This window comes from Aethalodelphis obliquidens, unplaced genomic scaffold, assembly GCF_003676395.1.
Source record: "Aethalodelphis obliquidens isolate GAN/ISIS:26980383/991018 unplaced genomic scaffold, ASM367639v1 scaffold59, whole genome shotgun sequence".
Classification (NCBI taxonomy): Eukaryota; Metazoa; Chordata; class Mammalia; order Artiodactyla; family Delphinidae; genus Aethalodelphis; species Aethalodelphis obliquidens.
Genome location: NW_020838003.1, coordinates 10332352 through 10349671, shown reverse-complemented (window position 1 = coordinate 10349671; position 17320 = coordinate 10332352). Strand labels below are relative to the sequence as shown.

The 17320-nt window shown below is 34.7% G+C and overlaps 1 protein-coding gene across 18 annotated transcripts in view; it reads left to right on the top strand.

Annotated features, from left to right (window-relative positions):
- SEC31A (SEC31 homolog A, COPII component) overlaps positions 1 to 17320 on the top strand; it is a 74324-nt gene that overhangs the window by 18133 nt on the left and 38871 nt on the right. For 6 of the 18 annotated variants that reach the window (XM_027087506.1, XM_027087507.1, XM_027087509.1 and 3 more), the window contains 9 exons: positions 2483 to 2565; positions 3201 to 3324; positions 4591 to 4789; positions 6731 to 6826; positions 8094 to 8234; positions 9608 to 9750; positions 13870 to 13969; positions 16283 to 16444; positions 16645 to 16797. In XM_027087506.1, the coding sequence (XP_026943307.1) occupies positions 2487 to 2565; positions 3201 to 3324; positions 4591 to 4789; positions 6731 to 6826; positions 8094 to 8234; positions 9608 to 9750; positions 13870 to 13969; positions 16283 to 16444; positions 16645 to 16797 (1197 nt within the window). In that variant the 5' untranslated portion in view covers positions 2483 to 2486. Of the gene's footprint in view, positions 1 to 1046; positions 1202 to 2482; positions 2566 to 3200; positions 3325 to 4590; positions 4790 to 6730; positions 6827 to 8093; positions 8235 to 9607; positions 9751 to 13869; positions 13970 to 16282; positions 16445 to 16644; positions 16798 to 17320 lie in introns of those variants that run through there. The other 12 variants (XM_027087513.1, XM_027087518.1, XM_027087514.1 and 9 more) reach the window with 5 other exon arrangements.

The following is a 17320-nucleotide window of genomic DNA, read 5'->3' as shown; positions in this document are numbered from 1 at the left end:
AAGAAATCATTAGCCTTCGTATAACAATAAGAACATAGACATTATAATGGAAGGGAAAAAAGCCACATTTACAAACAAACCAAAAGAAAATACTTAGGAGTAAGCAAACCCAATATATCAAAAAAATTTCAAACGATACTGAAAGATAAAAAAGAAGGCTTAAATCAAAAGACAGCAAGTTCTTGATAGGAAGATTCAGCATTGTGTCAGTTCTCCATAAATTAATTTACTAATTTGGGTACAGGTTCAATAAAAAACACTAACGTTCTTTTTTTCTTCTAAAAACTAAACTAAAAAAAATAGTTTTTCTTCAAAAACTATTCTGAAGTTTAGTTTTAAAAAAAAAAGTAGGGTTTCCCTGGTGGCGCAGTGGTTGAAGAGTCTGCCTGCCGATGCAGGGGACACGGGTTCGTGCCCCGGTCCGGGAAGATCCCACATGCCGCGGAGCAGCTGGGCCTGTGAGCCATGGCCGCTGAGCCTGCGTGTCCGGAGCCTGTGCTCCGCAACGGGAGAGGCCACGACAGTGAGAGACCTGCGTACCGCAAAAAAAAAAAAAAAAAAGAATAAGCCATAAATGAATTTGCTAGAAGAAAACTATTGATGAATGTCTTCATAACTGTAGCATGCAGAAAGCCTTTTCTAACTAATCAAAATTCAGAAACCAGTTTTTTTAAAGTGAGAAATTTGACTGTGAAAAAATAAAAATGGTACACTGATACATTGGAATATTTTTTCAGTGCTAAAAAGAAATGAGCTATCAAGTCACAGAAAGACGTTGAGGAACCTTAAATGCCTATTGCTAAGTGAAATAAACCAATCTGAAAAGGCTACATGTTGTATGATTATAACTAAATGATGTTCGGGGAAAAGGCAAAACTATGGAGACAATAAAAAAGATCAGTGGTTACCAGGGAGGGAGGGAAGAGGAGGGACAGAGGAAGAGAGGGATGAATAGGTGGAGCACAAGAGAGTTTTTAGGGCAGGGAAGCTTCTGAATGATACTAAAACGGTGGATTATACATTTGTCAAAACCCATAGAACGTACAACACAAAGAGTGAATCCTAGTGGAAGCGATGGACATTGGTTGATAATGATGTGTCAGTGTTGATTCATTGATTGTAACAAATATACCACTGCGCTGTACAAGATGTTGATGAGTGGGGAGGCTGCGTTTGGGAGGCAAGAGGGCAAGGGAGGGAGGTATGTGGGAACTCTCTATACTTCTCACTCAAATTTTCTGTGAACCTGAAACTGCTCTAATAAATAAAATCTATTTTAAAAAAATGGAAATTTTGTGAAAGGTAAAAAAAAATAAGCAAAATCAAAGATAAAGTCTGATAGCTTAATAGAAAAATGGGCAAATGATATAGACAAGAATAGACAGAAAAGGTGACAGAGAAGGAAATATGGATGACCCATAACCATATAAAAAAAGATGTTCAACGTTATTTATAGTATGAGAAATGCAAATTACAACTATCCAGAGCTAACATTTTTCACCTATCATGCTGGTTACCCTGGAAGGTCTGTAGGGCAGCAGCTACTTATGGATTACTCTTGGGAGTATGAAAAGGTACAGTTGCCATGGAGGGCAACTTGGGAGTATCCATCAAAATTAAAATTACTTTTATCCTTTAACGCATCAGTTTTACCTCTGGAAATCTACAGCTTTCCTTGCCCATGAGTGAAATAACATGTATATATGGCCATTTATTTCAGCATTGTTTGTAAAAATAGCAAAAGATTAGAAACAGCTCAGGTGTTCATCAGTAGCAGGCTAAGTAATTAAATTATGGTACATCTTACAGTGGAATAGTATGCCATGTGAATGCATTTATGTAAAATAACAAATTTTTTTTTTATGCTATAGCACAGTACCTCCTGAATTTTTCTACCAGAGTAACTTTAACAGAGAATATATAAAATAATGGCATGTGGGTTTGTAACTTGGAGTGACCATTCAAAAAAAATTTTCTGCTTTATCTTTATCAAATCTGTGGGTTTGCTTTATTCTCCTCTGTGTTAGCCTGTTTTAATTTAAATTAATTTTTCAAACTGCTCTTATTGTTGAGTAATTCTGCTCCAGGAAGATGCACTTTGTTTATTATGTGCCGTCTCTTACCCCTGATATACTGCCACCCATATTGTCTTGTCTGAGAAACATATTGTGTACCAAGATTAATTAACCAAATACTGTCCCTGTTTTTGCAGGTTTCTTTCCAGACTGATTTTTCAACTGAAGAGCTATAATATGTAAACAGTTAGAATAGCCCTATATTTGTCTCAAAATAATTTAACAAGTTTCTCTTCTTTCTAATATTGAACATTTCCCAACAAATGATACGTAGACCAATTTGACTTACTGGCATTCCAGCACTACTAATGATGTATTGGTTTGTCTAGTATATTTCTATGTAAAAAAATGTTTCTTTGTTCCGTATTACATGTTTATTATATTTCTGTGTGAAATACTCTCTTTAGCAGGATGAAGTTAAAGGAAATAGATCGTACAGCCATGCAGGCATGGAGCCCTGCCCAGAATCATCCCATTTACCTAGCTACAGGTAAGTTCAACAGAGAGAAGATAGTATGAGTCACCTAATTCCTTCTCTTCCGCATCTGACTTATTTACACTTGTCCTTTAAAATTCAGTTCAAGCTTCATCTCCTCTAGAAAGTCTCTCCTTCCCTGGCGAGATAATGTCCAACCTTCGGATCAGCTGAGTTCTGTGCTTGTACATCATAGCATTAATCATGTGTCTTCCCCACTTCATAGAATTGTGCTTTATCTTTATTCCTCCAGTATTAAGCACAATAGATAACATGTAAAAAAGTTAATAAAATATCAGTTTGAATGAATGAAGAACAGTTTTGATGCTAGCATTTTTATATAAAAAGTTGGAGTTATATCATATGTAACTATAAGCATGGGGCTGTTTATACAGAGAGGTTTTAAAATATCTATAGGCTTAAAAAATTATCTTCACTACCCACTCGTACAAACATCATCTCTGAGCCTTGCATCAGAATCTTATTGCTATAGTAATTTAAGCATCTGCTCAGTGGTATATGTGCTGAGATTTCAACCACTAGTGCAGCATTCATGAGTGAGATAATTGAAAAGTGTGCATTATTTTGTATGGTTTTCTCTGAGTCTTTTATTTTTGCATGTGTAGTTACCATGAATGTATTTTCTGTAGGAACATCTGCTCAACAATTGGATGCAACATTTAGTACCAGTGCTTCTCTTGAGATATTTGAATTAGACCTTTCTGATCCATCCTTGGATATGAAATCTTGTGCCACTTTCTCTTCTTCTCACAGGTATGAGATTCAACCTTCAATTCACATGATTATTCAGTTATATGTTGTGGTTGATGTTCCGTTATTAGAAACTGTAAGGAATACTATCAATGACGTGAAATATTTTGTGAAAAAATGCGAGTGCATTTCTACGGAAGTAAAAGAAGTGTCTATCTGTTTTATTGAATTTTTTACTACTGACTGTTATGTGTAGGATAGGAAGGAGAGGCTCTAGTTTCTAGTATTTTCTTCATATGATATAGTAGAGTTACTTTCTTTTATCTCCTTTATCTCACCTGTTTACAAAAAAAGGTAGGTACGACTAGAAAAAGGAGTAGTTGGATGAATATTAAGATATTAATAGTGATTTTCCCTGAATGGAGGTTGGTTTTTTTTTTCCCCTTGTACTTATCTATATTTAAAAATACATTTCACAGAGAATTTTATTGACATGATTTCTGATACAATAGGTGTTTAGATCACCTTTCCAAGTACTTAAGCTGTATTATAATGCAGAGAAGGACACTTTTCTTTGAGTAGTAAACTATGCTTTATGGCTTAATAGCTTGGCAAGTTTTGGGGAAGAGTTTTACCTTAGCTAACAATACAGTTCAGATGATGGAGTCTCATGGGACCTCCCATAGTCTTCCAAGCCCTCCCACTGTGATGGGAACCCCAGATACCTTTTGTCTAGCAGTTTTTCTCCTCACCACCATTTGTCTTGTATATCTCCACGCTGCCACCTTGCCAAACCATAATCTTTTATTCTCCACCAATGGGGTACTTGTCATAATAGACATAATTTTGATGTCACTTTTCTACTCTCAGAATACATTATTTTTCTTAGAAAATTTCAGATGACTCCCTTAACTCCTTTACTATTTAACAAGTAATTTGTTAGTACTTCTGTAGTCAAGTAAAATCAGGGAGGTGGTTGATTAGCTCTATTTTATAAATGAACCAAAGTAACTGGCTTAGGGTCTCACAGATTCTAAATGGTAAAACCATTCTTAAGCTCATATCTTTTGACACACAAATCAAGTGTACTTTGTCATATTAGCTCTACAAAAGAGTTTTTATACTCTTCAAGATTACAAAATGAAACATGTATGTATGAGTATAAATAAAAACTAAAATGCCATTTCACCAAGTTATGCAGTTACCAGAAATAGAGGAGAAGCAGTGTTTTTGAAGTATTTATGAAAACAATTAAATGTATAATTTCAGATTCCTTTCTACATTTATTTGACTTCAAAAAAGAGTTATTTTGCTCATTTTCTCTTAAAGGTACCACAAGTTGATTTGGGGGCCTCATAAGATGGATTTCAAAGGAGATGTCTCTGGAGTTCTGATTGCAGGTGGTGAAAATGGAAATATTATTCTTTATGATCCTTCTAAAATTATAGCTGGTGATAAGGAAGTTGTGATTGCCCAGAATGACAAACATACTGGCCCAGTGAGAGCCTTGGATGTGAACATTTTCCAGGTTAGACTTTTGACATTTATTCTTAATTCTTGAGATAATGTGCTGCTTATTTTATATAAGTATATGAATCTGCTGTGCCTCAGTCTTGAAATTGAAAGCTAAAACTGTGCCTGTGCAGATTGATGAGTGAGTGTATTTGTTTGAAGAATGGAGGGTTCAAGGGCTTCCCTGGTAGTGCAGCAGTTGAACATCTGCCTGCCAATGCAGGGGTCACGGGTTCCATCCCTGGTCCGGGAAGATCCCACGTGCCGCGGAGCAGCTCAGCCCATGCGCCACAACTACTGAGCCCATGTGCCTAGATCCCGTGCTCTGCAACAAAGAGAAGCAACTGCAGTGAGCAGCCTGCGCACCACAACGAAGAGTAGCCCCCACTCGCTGCAACTAGAGAAAGCCAGTATGCAGCAATGAAGACCCAACACGGCCAAAAATAAATAAATTTTAAAAATAAATAAAGATCTTGAATTATTAGGATACTTGAGTATAACCAGAAAATGAATATTATCTTTTTTTTATTTTTATTTTTTTTATTTTTTATTTTTTTGCGGTACGTGGGCCTCTCACTGTCGTGGCCTCTCCCGTTGCGGAGCACAGGCTCCGGACGCGCAGGCTCAGCGGCCATGGCTCACGGGCCCAGCCGCTCCGCGGCATGTGGGATCTTCCCAGACCGGGGCACGAACCCGTGTCCCCTGCATCGGCAGGCGGACTCTCAACCACTGCGTCACCAGGGAAGCCTGAATATTATCTTAAGAAAGTTTAAAATAGTTATTTTTCTTGTATTATAAATAGATACTTTGGGTATAGAAATATAGAAACCCTAACTTCTTCATTTCTGCGTCTACTCTTCAGATTAGATAGCTAATTCCTTTGTTAATTGGATTAATCAGCTGCTGATTTTTGGTTAGTGTCTTGTATCATAGATGGCTACTACCAGAATTCCTCTGTTTTCATAGTTATATGTCAGTTGTTTATAGAAGTATTAATGAGAGTGAACAGTAAAGGATGAAGGTCAGTATATGAACCTCATTATCTTCCTGTACTTCATATCACAATTTTAGGGTCTTTTTGACCCTAAAATTGTGCCACCAGGAACTAGATTGAACATAAATGAAATGTAACAAGATTGAGCATAAATGAAATGTAAATACGTGAGGACAAACATAGAAAACAAATTTATGGTTACCGAAGGAGAAAAGGCTAGGGGAGGGCTAAATTAGGAGTTTGGGATTAGCAGATACAAACTACTTTATATAGAATAGATAAACAATAAGGTCCTACTGTATAGCACAGGGAACTATATTCAATATCCTGTAATAAACCATAATGGAAAAGAATATGATAATATATATATATAACTGAATCACTTTGCTGTACACCAGAAACTAAAACAACTATTTTTTTTAATTGAAGTAAATCAACTATACTTCAATAAAAGAAAATTTTTAATAAATAAATATGTGAGGATTTAAGACAAGAGATTTTGCTAGCCCTATCTTGGTCCAGCTCCAGAGGCTGGCTTTGAGGTATCCTGAGATAGATGCCATTATTTTAGGATTTGGCTATTTGTCTGAAGCAATAATTGGTGACTTATTTTTGCCTCCCACAACAGGTCCCCTTCCAGAGATGCAAACCACAAGCAGTAATGCCCATATAGTTGCATAATTAAGAATTTATCCATGCAATTACTTTTTAATGTCTTATATTAAAATGTCAGTAGATGTATTGTCTTTTTAGTTTAATAGAATTTTATAATGTTTCTTTAAAAAACTATATACATTTCAGATTGTTATGCATAGTTTTTAGGAATTCATACATTTTGCTTTTTTAATTAGAAAAATTATATGCCTTAAAACAGACAGGTCTTTCCAGCTCTGAATTGGATTATTCTGAGTTCTCTTAATTATTTGTAAGTGCTATTTAGTTGTTAATTGTTTCTTATTACAGACTAATCTGGTGGCCTCTGGTGCTAATGAATCTGAAATCTACATTTGGGATTTAAACAATTTTGCAACTCCAATGACACCAGGAGCCAAAACGCAGGTATTACATTGATTTCAATGTAATCAAAAGAACCAAAATCAATTTTTCTACACTTTGTTTTTTTCACACAGAATATATTTGTTTAAAATCAGTTTTTAAATGTCACTGATTTTCTTTCAACATAGTAAAGTATTAATAAATATGTTTCTTTAGAGTATCAGTGAATCCTTCAATAGTAAATATTTATTTAGCACTTACCATGTGCCAGACACTGTTTGATATACTAGACTTATGGTAGTAAATAAAATAAAGTCTTTAATAATTTTCTTAGGTATAATATTTTATATAGTTTAGTATTTTATATAATATGGTATCTTAACAATATCCAACCTTACAATAAAAATCATAGACTAGAGAGGAAACTTATTTTTAAAAAAAACACTCAACCTGTTTCTTATGTAATTCTAATAAGTTGAGAAAGAACAATCCTCCCCCTGCCTCCTTGAGTTTCTTTATGTTGTATAGACCAGTGGTCCCCAACCTTTTCGGCACCAGGGACTGGTTTCACAGAAGACAGTTTTTCCACGGACTGGGGTGGGGGGGTGGTTTTGGGATGATTCAAGTGCCTTATATTTATTGTGCATTTTATTTCTATTATTATTACATTGTAATATATAATGAAATAATTACACAACTCACCATAATGCCGACAGGAGGTGGAGCTCAGGCAGTAATGTGAGCAATGGGGAGCAGCTGTAGATACAGATCAGATGAAGCTTCGCTCATTCACCCGCCGCTCACCTCCTGCTGTGTGGCCTGGTTCCTAGCAGGCCGTGGACTGGTACTGGTCCGGGGGTTGGGGACCCCTGGTATGGACTATTCAATTTGAGTGGTCATTATAACGGGCCCTAACATTTTGGCGATCTGAAAGGTAGCATAATAATAGTGTGTGGCCTACCATTTATTAAAGATAGTTTTCTAGGTCTAGGTTGTAACTTTTGCTCTGCTTAGATGTCTGTCATATTGACCAGCATCTACTTTGTGGTCTGTTATCTACCTTGGAGCAGTTGCAAAGTAAAGAAACAGTGCTTGGTTTGTAACAGGAGCTTAATAAATGCCTGGTGATAAACAAGGTAAAATACTTGAATTGGCATATACCTGAGCCTTAAACTCTATTGCATGATGTTGAGAACTTAAAAATATAAAAATAAATTTTTGGAATGAATAGATCCGATTTTTAAGTAATCCAGTTTTTAAAAAGAATTATATTTTGTAGTTAAATTTGATTATTATTGAGAAATGGCTTTTAGTAGTTTATTCCTTATAGCCCCCAGAAGATATCAGCTGCATTGCATGGAACAGACAAGTTCAGCATATTTTGGCATCAGCCAATCCCAGTGGCCGGGCCACTGTGTGGGATCTTAGAAAAAATGAACCCATCATCAAAGTCAGTGATCATAGTAACAGGGTAAGTTTGTGATTGATTTGTGACAAACATGTTTTATTCCTGCTGTAGCTATTCCTATATAGTTTGTCAGAGTAGGCAACAAATCAAATTTCTATAAAGTCAAATCCTGTCTTTTTATGGACCAATCATGTTGGAATGAGAGGTTTCTTCCTTTGGGGAAAATAATAAAATTCCTACTAAACCACACTGGATATATTAATGATGAAGAAAAAGATTGGTTAATCAAGGGGGTTATTCCATGATATACTGGTTGTTTTGCTTTGCTAGCTGTTACAAAGCATTATAGCAACTTTTTAATTCATCTTTAGCTTTCTCAAGAATGTAAAAATTTTCCCTGCTAGTAATTTTATGACTATGAAGCTGTAGTTTCCAGACTCCTGGCTTCATCTTTTCTGATTAGGCACTGCTAAAGTGAGCTGATGTTCTCCCACTTAACACAGTATATGCTGTTGTATAACACATTACATTTTCAGCTTTATAGATTCATTAATATTATGTCATCATGTGCTATAAAGTAATTTAGACACAGTTTAGGCCTTGTCTTGTTAATTTGTTTTTAATTACATTGTTTAGTTGGACATTTAAAAAAAAAACGAGTTTGCCTAAATCAGAGAATACATATATAACTTAAAAACAACAATAATAACAACAACAACAAAATTTTACAAGAATGTTTCTTCAGGGTATTATTTTTCAGTGAGTCAAAAATTTTAAAACAAATTTCAGTGGAATAAAGTATACAATAAGCATTTCAGTCATCTTTTGGAATACTTAATAGTATCTGAACTTCCAGGTAGTTCTCAATAATAATGTTAATTTATCCCATGTGAAAATTGAAATAGTAGTTGTTGCTTTAGACACTTTATCTTGATTTTTATGGTGAAATAGAGGAAAGATATGAATTTTTTTGTCATTTAAATCTTATCTCTTTATTTTAATTTTTCTGAAAGTATTAAATTTTAAATTTATATAAAACTTTTCCCCTAGTTACAATTTTGACAGGAGATCTCATTTTTGGTATAGAATTATTCTGGCCCAGAATGATTTTATGTATCAAAGGGTTGGCTGAATTGAAAACCTTTAAACTTTTTATGTTTAATACTACTGTTTAAGAGTGTTTAATAGAATTTAATAGCTGTATGGAGTTTTTTAATAAACTGAAATTTTAAATAAATAGAAATAGATTAAAATAATGATTAAATAAATAAGAATTCTTTTTTTTAATAAGCCTGAGCTGATGTTTGGTACTGTTTGCTTTAACAAAGGCATATTCCTCATGTTCATTTTGGCTTTTCATAAAATAGTATGACTAAAAATAAATAAATAAATAAAATAGTATGACTGATAAAAATGTGAGCCTTAACTATGTACAGATGCATTGCTCTGGGTTGGCGTGGCATCCTGATGTTGCTACTCAGATGGTCCTTGCCTCTGAGGATGACAGGTTACCAGTGATCCAGATGTGGGATCTTCGCTTTGCCTCCTCTCCACTCCGTGTCCTGGAAAACCATGCCAGGTATCTTGCTGCTCTTCCAAAAACACTTAATTTGTGTATTTAAAAAAATGTATTTACTTACTACTTTGAATTATCAGATAATTTTTTTTTATTTACTTATATAGTTAGTTATTTTTGGTTGGGTCTTCTTTGCTGTGCACGGGCTTTCTCTCTAGTTGTGGTGAGCAGGGGCTACTCTTCATTGCAGTGCACGGGCTTCTCATTGTGGTGGCTTCTCTTGTTGTGGAGCACAGGCTCTAGGTGCGCGGGCTTCAGTAGTTGTGGCACACAGGCTCAGTAGTTGTGGCTCGCGGGCTCTAGAGCACAGACTCAGTAGTTGTGACGCACGGGCTTAGTTGTTCCGTGGCATGTGGGATCTTCCCGGACCAGGGCTTGAACCTGTGTCCCCTGCATTGGCAGGTGGATTCTTAACCACTGCACCACCAGGGAAGTCCCAGATAATTTTTTTAAATTAGGGAATCTACTTTGTCTCTGTCTTGTAAAAGTCAATGTAAATGGTTTATTTTTATTTTAAGCAATAGTCATCTGATATTCTATACCAAAAAATGGTAATCAAATCATATCACAAAAACATGAAAATGTGTTAATGGATTTTCCACTACTTATTTCAAATAACAGTTAATAGATCAAAATTCTAGTATATCACAACATTTTGGGACAACTCATGACCTTATACAGTTTGATCTTTATTTGGTTCATCATACTTATCAAGAGTCTTCCGTAACATTAAATGTCAAGCAACAATTGAAAAGTTTGTTTTATTTCTGAGTGTTTATCTTTTTTTTTTTAACATCTTTATTGGAGTATAATTGCTTTACAATGGTGTGTTAGTTTCTGCTTTATAACAAAGTGAATCAGTTATACATATACATATGTTCCCATATCTCTTCCCTGAGTGTTTATCTTAATTTAAAAAGCAAACATTTTTGAGAAATTAGGTGGTTCATTCTGCCTTTAATTTTAATAAATGTGTGGATGCTCTAAAAAAGGTATGAGAATTGTCTTGTGTTAGTTTTAGTAACATTAAATTTAGTTTGTGGGAACTCGCTGCTGGTCCAGTGGTTAGGGGTCTGTGCTTTCACTGCAGGGGACACGGGTTCCATCCCTGGTTGGGGAACTAAGATCCTGCAATCCTCACGGCGTGGCCAAAAAAAAAAAAAAAATTTAGTTTGTAATTACGCACATTTCCTATCATTAATATTCAGGTACCCAGGGAGTTCATGCACATTTGTTCAATGTTTTTAAACGAGAAACAAATCCCTTTTAATGTTATAGTACTTTCTAAGTACTTCGGGCTTTTTTCTTCTTTCCTGTTTGGGGATATGTAAACTAAAATCTTAAATCCCTTCACGCCCCACCCCCGCCCCCGCCCCCGCCCCGTAGTGGAATTACACACTTTGAGAAGTCTTAAGGTTTGTGACCTCTCCTTGAGCTTCTTATAAAGGAGAAAAGAGTCTGGTCAGAATGTAATCCTGTTTAGATATTATGCTTCAATAAGCTCTTTGTAAAGAAAGGATGATTCTGAGGTGTTTTAATATTTTTCTCACACTGGGTAAGGTTTTATTTATTCATTCAACACTTGCTTATTGAACACGTACTCTGTACCAAGCACTGTGCTAGGATTCAGTAATATAACAGACAAAAATTCCTGCCCTTTTATTACAGAGTATTGAGCAGAGTTCCCTGTGCTATACAGTAGGTCCTTGTTGGGAATCTGTTTTAAATATAGCAGTGTGTATATGTTAATCCCAAACTTGCAAATGTTAGCTTGATTTAGGCTCATAACAAACCTATGGTGTAAATACTATTATCCCATTTTACACATTGGAAATTGAAGCTTGGCAAGGCTAATAAGCTTGGCTTAGGTCTCAAAACTAGTCAAGTGCTGACTTCCAACCCATACATACTGATCCTAGTATCTATGGTCTTAACATTACATTCTGCTGCCAATTTTAGGAGTGGTCATAATTTAGCAAGATAGAATACCATACTGGGTGCCAGGAGCAAATCAACCTCACTAGTTCTCAATTTTCTCCCTCTAGTAAATGCAAGAGTTGGAGTATATTATGATTATAATATGATCTTTAAGGTCCCTTCCAGTTCTACAATTCAGTGATTTTAATACTTAGTAAGAACCTAAATGTTCCTTAACATGTGATATTAAATATGATATTGATTTCTTTAAAAGGCTTTCTTGACATACCTTGAAATTTTTGACATGCATGATTAGATTCTAAAGAGCGGAGACAATAAAAGTTCATTATTGCTACAATTGGGGAAAGTTGAATATGGACTCTAAAGTATTGCATATAAATGATAAATATTTTCAGTATGTAATTGTATTGTGATTGTATAGGAGAATGTTCTTATCCCCAGAGATAAGTGTAGAAGTGACATGTCATAATAGCTGCATTTAACTCTCAAATGGTCAATATATAGAGAGAAAGAGAAAGACATAAAGTAAATGTGGCCAAATCAGTGAATCTAGGTGAGGAGTATAAGGGTGTATATCACACTATCCTTATAATTTTTACAAAGATTTTAATGCTTAAAAAATAAAATGTTGAAAAAAATAATAAAATAAAATAAAACGTTGGAAACAAAAGGCATTCTTAAATAATTTGGGTCCTTTTCCTATAGCGTATTTTCCTGATTCTGAGAGGACTTAGATTGTAAGAAATATCATCAAATTAAAAACAACTTTTGGGGAAAATAAAAACAATATATACTTTGATGATAAAGTTTATCTGTATTTTGGAAATTGAAAAACTGTATCTTAGAATTACTGTAATGTTTTCAGAAAAATTTAAGATTATTAATTTGTATGTTTTTGTTTTAAGAAATACACAAACGTAATTCTAGTTTCTAGTGTTTTTCTAGTCCCTGTTATCTACTAGCTGTATTTCTACTATTTTCTAGTATCCAGTATTTAAATTGTAGTTTCTAGTATTTTTCTTCATGGTCTGGTAATGTTAACTTTCCTTCTTTCATCTCTAAACAGCAGAGGCATGAATGTAGAAAAAACAAACTATTATATAGCACTTTTTTCTGGATGGTGGGATAGAGGGTTTTTTTTTATTTTTACAGGGGATGCTAATCTGAATTTTCAAAATATCTACCAAAAATACTACTCTGTTTATACTTAGTATAAAAAATCCAAAGGATATTAAAACACAAAAAGAATTATAAAATCAAATCTTTAGTATTTAGATCTGTAATATTTCTTTGTGAGGCAAATTTAAAATGCTTCCTTTCAGTTAAAAAAAACTCATGTAATAGGAGAACTACTCCAGTAACGAAAAGTAGAAAGTTAGTAAACAAAGAGTAGAAAACATGAAATAGATTTCCTACCCATCCATAGGTAAAACTTTTATTGTACATATCCTTATATATACATAACCCCATTTATGCAAGTATTTAATGTAATTATATGTTTTATACAAATTTATGTACAGAGTTAACCTTTTTTCATTGGTGAACAGTGTATAATAATAAGAAACAGATTTCTACAACATAATTTTTTTAACATCTTTATTGGAGTATAATTGCTTTACAATGGTGTGTTAGGTTCTGCCTTATAACAAAGTGAATCAGTTATACATATACATATGTTCCCATATCTCTTCCCTCTTGCATCTCCCTCCCTCCCACCCTCCCTATCCCACCCCTCTAGGTGGTCACAAACCACGGAGCTGATGTCCCTGTGCTATGTAGCTGCTTCCCACTAGCTATCTATTTTACGTTTGGTAGTGTATATATGTCCATGCCACTCTCTCACTTTGTCACAGCTTACCCTTCCCCCTCCCCATATCCTCAAATCCATTCTCTAGTAGGTTACAGCATAATTTTTAACTACATATTTTCTCCTTAAAAGATGATCTGCAATTTATTATTACGCTGTCCGTGTTATTGGGCATTTGTTTTCATTTTTTGCTGTCATACACTGCATACTGTATTGAGTATCTTTGTAATGATCAAACAGCATACACATTGCTAAGTTGCTTTCCAGAAAGATTATATGAAATTATACTTCTCTTAGCAGTGTGTGTCTCCAAAACCTAGAGAAAAATAATTTGGTTTTCTCAAGATTAAAAATTTCTTCATCTGTGTTTCTTATAGGGGGATTTTGGCAATTGCTTGGAGCATGGCGGATCCTGAATTGTTGCTGAGCTGTGGAAAAGATGCTAAGATTCTCTGTTCCAACCCAAACACAGGAGAGGTATGGGGAGGAAATGTTTCTCAAACTTACAGCTATTATAATATTTTATCTCTGGTTGAATAAGAAAATTTCCATATGAATTCTTTAGTACATGATTAAAATTAAGAACGTGAAAGTAGACGGAGGTGTACGTGAAATGTAACTCTAGCAGAGATTTTATTATGAGCATTATCTAAGCTCAGCTGTTTCATCTGGGGATATCAATCATTGAAATAGTGTCTTTGAACCTAGTAATCACCCCCCACCCGCCATTTCCAATCAAAGGTGTTTAACTAGACTCAGAAATACTTGGTTTGATTTATTTAATGTATTTTCTGGAAATAAGTGTCCTCAAAGTAGGAGTGTTCAAGGTTTGGGTCTTTTTCTTGCTTTACCTTTCCTGAAGATCCTCTTTGATTTTTGGAAATCAGTGGATGCAGGTTTTTAATCTCTCTTCTGAACTCTACAGCAAGAATATAATACTTTATAATAAAATATTTGTCATATGTTCTACCCATGGAAACTTAGATGGGGAATTTTACCTTATTAAATATAAATATTATATAAATATAATTTCATTTGCTTTGGGTTGTGGGCTAAAAATCTCTTTTGCCTAATATTTTTCTTCTTCTTAATGGTTGAATGGTTTCCCTCTCTTTCACTAGTGGGCAAGGCACCATGGATTCTAATTACAGCTTTTAAACTTTTATTGCAAGTGCCTTCCTAGTTGCCCTGATGGTATGCTAGTAAAAATAAGTATCTTTGATGGGTATTTTTTTTGTTTTTAATTAATTAATTTATGTATTTATTTATTTTTGGCTGCATTGGGTCTTTGCTGCTGTACGCAGGCTTTTCTCTAGTTGTGGCGATGCGGTGTGCGGGCTTCCCATTGCTGTGGCTTCTCTTGTTGCGGAGCACAGGCTCTAGGCGCGTGGGCTCAGTAGTTGTGGCTCGCGGGCTCTAGACCGCAGGCTCAGTAGTTGTGGTGCACGGGCTTAGTTGCTCCGCGCTATGTGGGATCTTCCCGGACCAGGGCTGGAACCCGTGTCTTCTGCATTGGCAGGCAGATTCTTAATCACTGCGCCACCAGGGAAGCCCTGTTCGGTAGGTTTTAATCTGTAACATTAAAATTAAAGCAAGCACTTTTGTTATTTGATTTGTGGTTTAAAGTTTTCAGTTGCAGTGATGTCTGTAAGAATATAGAAACATTAATGTTAGAGGAGACAAGAGAAAAAATAATAATTTTTGCTTCATAAGATTTGTAGACCAAATAATGAAAGTGTTTCATTTTACACTGCTTTCCCAAGTGAGTTCAAAATTCATGGAAATTACTGTTCTTTTTCAACTATGTAATTTGATAAAATGATTTTTTGCATATGCTTAGTTGTGTGTGCTTGGACTTTAAAGGAATAAACTTTTAGTGCATGCTGCAACTAAAAATTGTAATAGATTTTTATTCAAATGCAAATTAGGAATAGACAAGTGATTCAGATATCAAGAAGCTAATAGTCTTATAAATCAGTTTAAGCATCAAAGAGGAGCAGGCTAAATGCCTTTTCACTTTATTTTGTTTTCTTATAAAATAAAACATTATTTTAAGTGTCAAGGAAGCCAAAGTTAAGTAAATTTGATTCATTTCTTAAAGCCATAAAACCTGTGCTCCTAAGAGCATCAGTTACCATCACACTGAGTTAGCAACAATTATTACATTATTACATTGTAAAGTTAGTAAACAATTATTACATTATTTATTTATATCAGCCATTTTTAATAGTTTTTCTATATTCTTTTCCTTCTAAAGAAAACTGGTAATGCCAAATTCTCCTTTGATTCTGCAATAATAAGAATGATGTGTACATGTTTTCTCACTTGACAAGAAGCCAAACTTCTCGGTGAATTTTTCCTTCTCAAGAATTTTTTTTGAAACTTGATCTTCAAATAATCTAAACGTGGTTCTTTGGATCTTGGCAGGCAAAGTCAGTTGGCTAGGACCCCATCGATCTTTTAGAGTTCAGCAAGTTGACCCTAATAGAGTATTCTGGTCTTTCGGGTGCATCCTCTAGTACCATTTCAGTAAAAACAGTAAAACCTCATTTTTTAAGATGTACTTATTCCAAATCTGGTCAAAATTTTGAGCAGCATTTCTTTTTTTTTTTATCATAATGAACTTTTCTTGTACTTTAAAGAAATTTTTACAATTGTTGTTTTTCCTGGCTGGATACTTTGTAAAAGTAAATGTTTAATAAAGTTGTATTTGTTGATCATATTTATTCAGCTGTTTTGGCTATAAAGTGGCTATACTTTTTTCTGACTTTTTTTTTTTTTGCGGTCTAGGTGTTATATGAACTTCCCACCAACACACAGTGGTGCTTTGATATTCAGTGGTGTCCCAGAAATCCTGCTGTCTTATCAGCTGCTTCCTTCGATGGGCGTATCAGTGTTTATTCTATCATGGGAGGGAGTGCAGATGGTTTAAGGCAGAAACAAGTTGACAAGGTAATAAGAAGTGTTAAGGTTTTTTATTATAACACCTGAAAAAAATCATCTTACTGTGTAATTATTTTGAAAATAACTTTACTGATCAATGATACCAATTAATTGGATAATTGTGATAAAAAATTTTTTGGATATGACTTGAAAACATGTAATATAGTCTTGCATAAGTTTCAAAAATCTCACTTTATTTTATTTTTTAGCTTTCATCGTCTTTTGGGAATCTTGATCCGTTTGGCACAGGACAGCCCCTTCCTCCGTTACAAATTCCTCAGCAGACTGCTCAGCATCGTATAGTGTTGCCTCTGAAGAAGCCACCCAAGTGGGTCCGAAGACCTGTTGGGGCTTCCTTTTCAGTAGGTGGATTTGCTTTTATGGTCCATAAACACAAAGGACTTACAGTAAAGTGTTATTATAGGATCACTCAGATGGAAGAGGGCTGAGTTTGAGATATGTTTGTGAGTTTTCATCACTCAGAAAGGTTTCTCGGGAAAAGTGAAACCTACTCCCTTTTTTTCTTTTTTCTTTTAAATTGTAATAAAATATACATAACAAAATTTACAATTTTAACCATTTTAAAACTTACAGTTCAGCAGTATTGAGTACATTCACCTTGTTGTGCAACCTTTGCACCATTCTCCCTACCCCACTTTATTAAACTTGTTTTCCTTCTCTATCTCTCCTTCCTTCATTCCTTCTTTTCTTTTTGAGAGGGTCTACATTCTAATTGTTACAAGGTCCACTATGGTTGTACATCTAAACTATAGCCTCTAACCTAGTAGCACTTACGACAGCACTAAAGCTGATATTTTGATTCTCCATCTCTCGTACTGGGTTCCAGACTCACGTGGGGAAGAAAGGAGTGTTATTTGTTGTCTT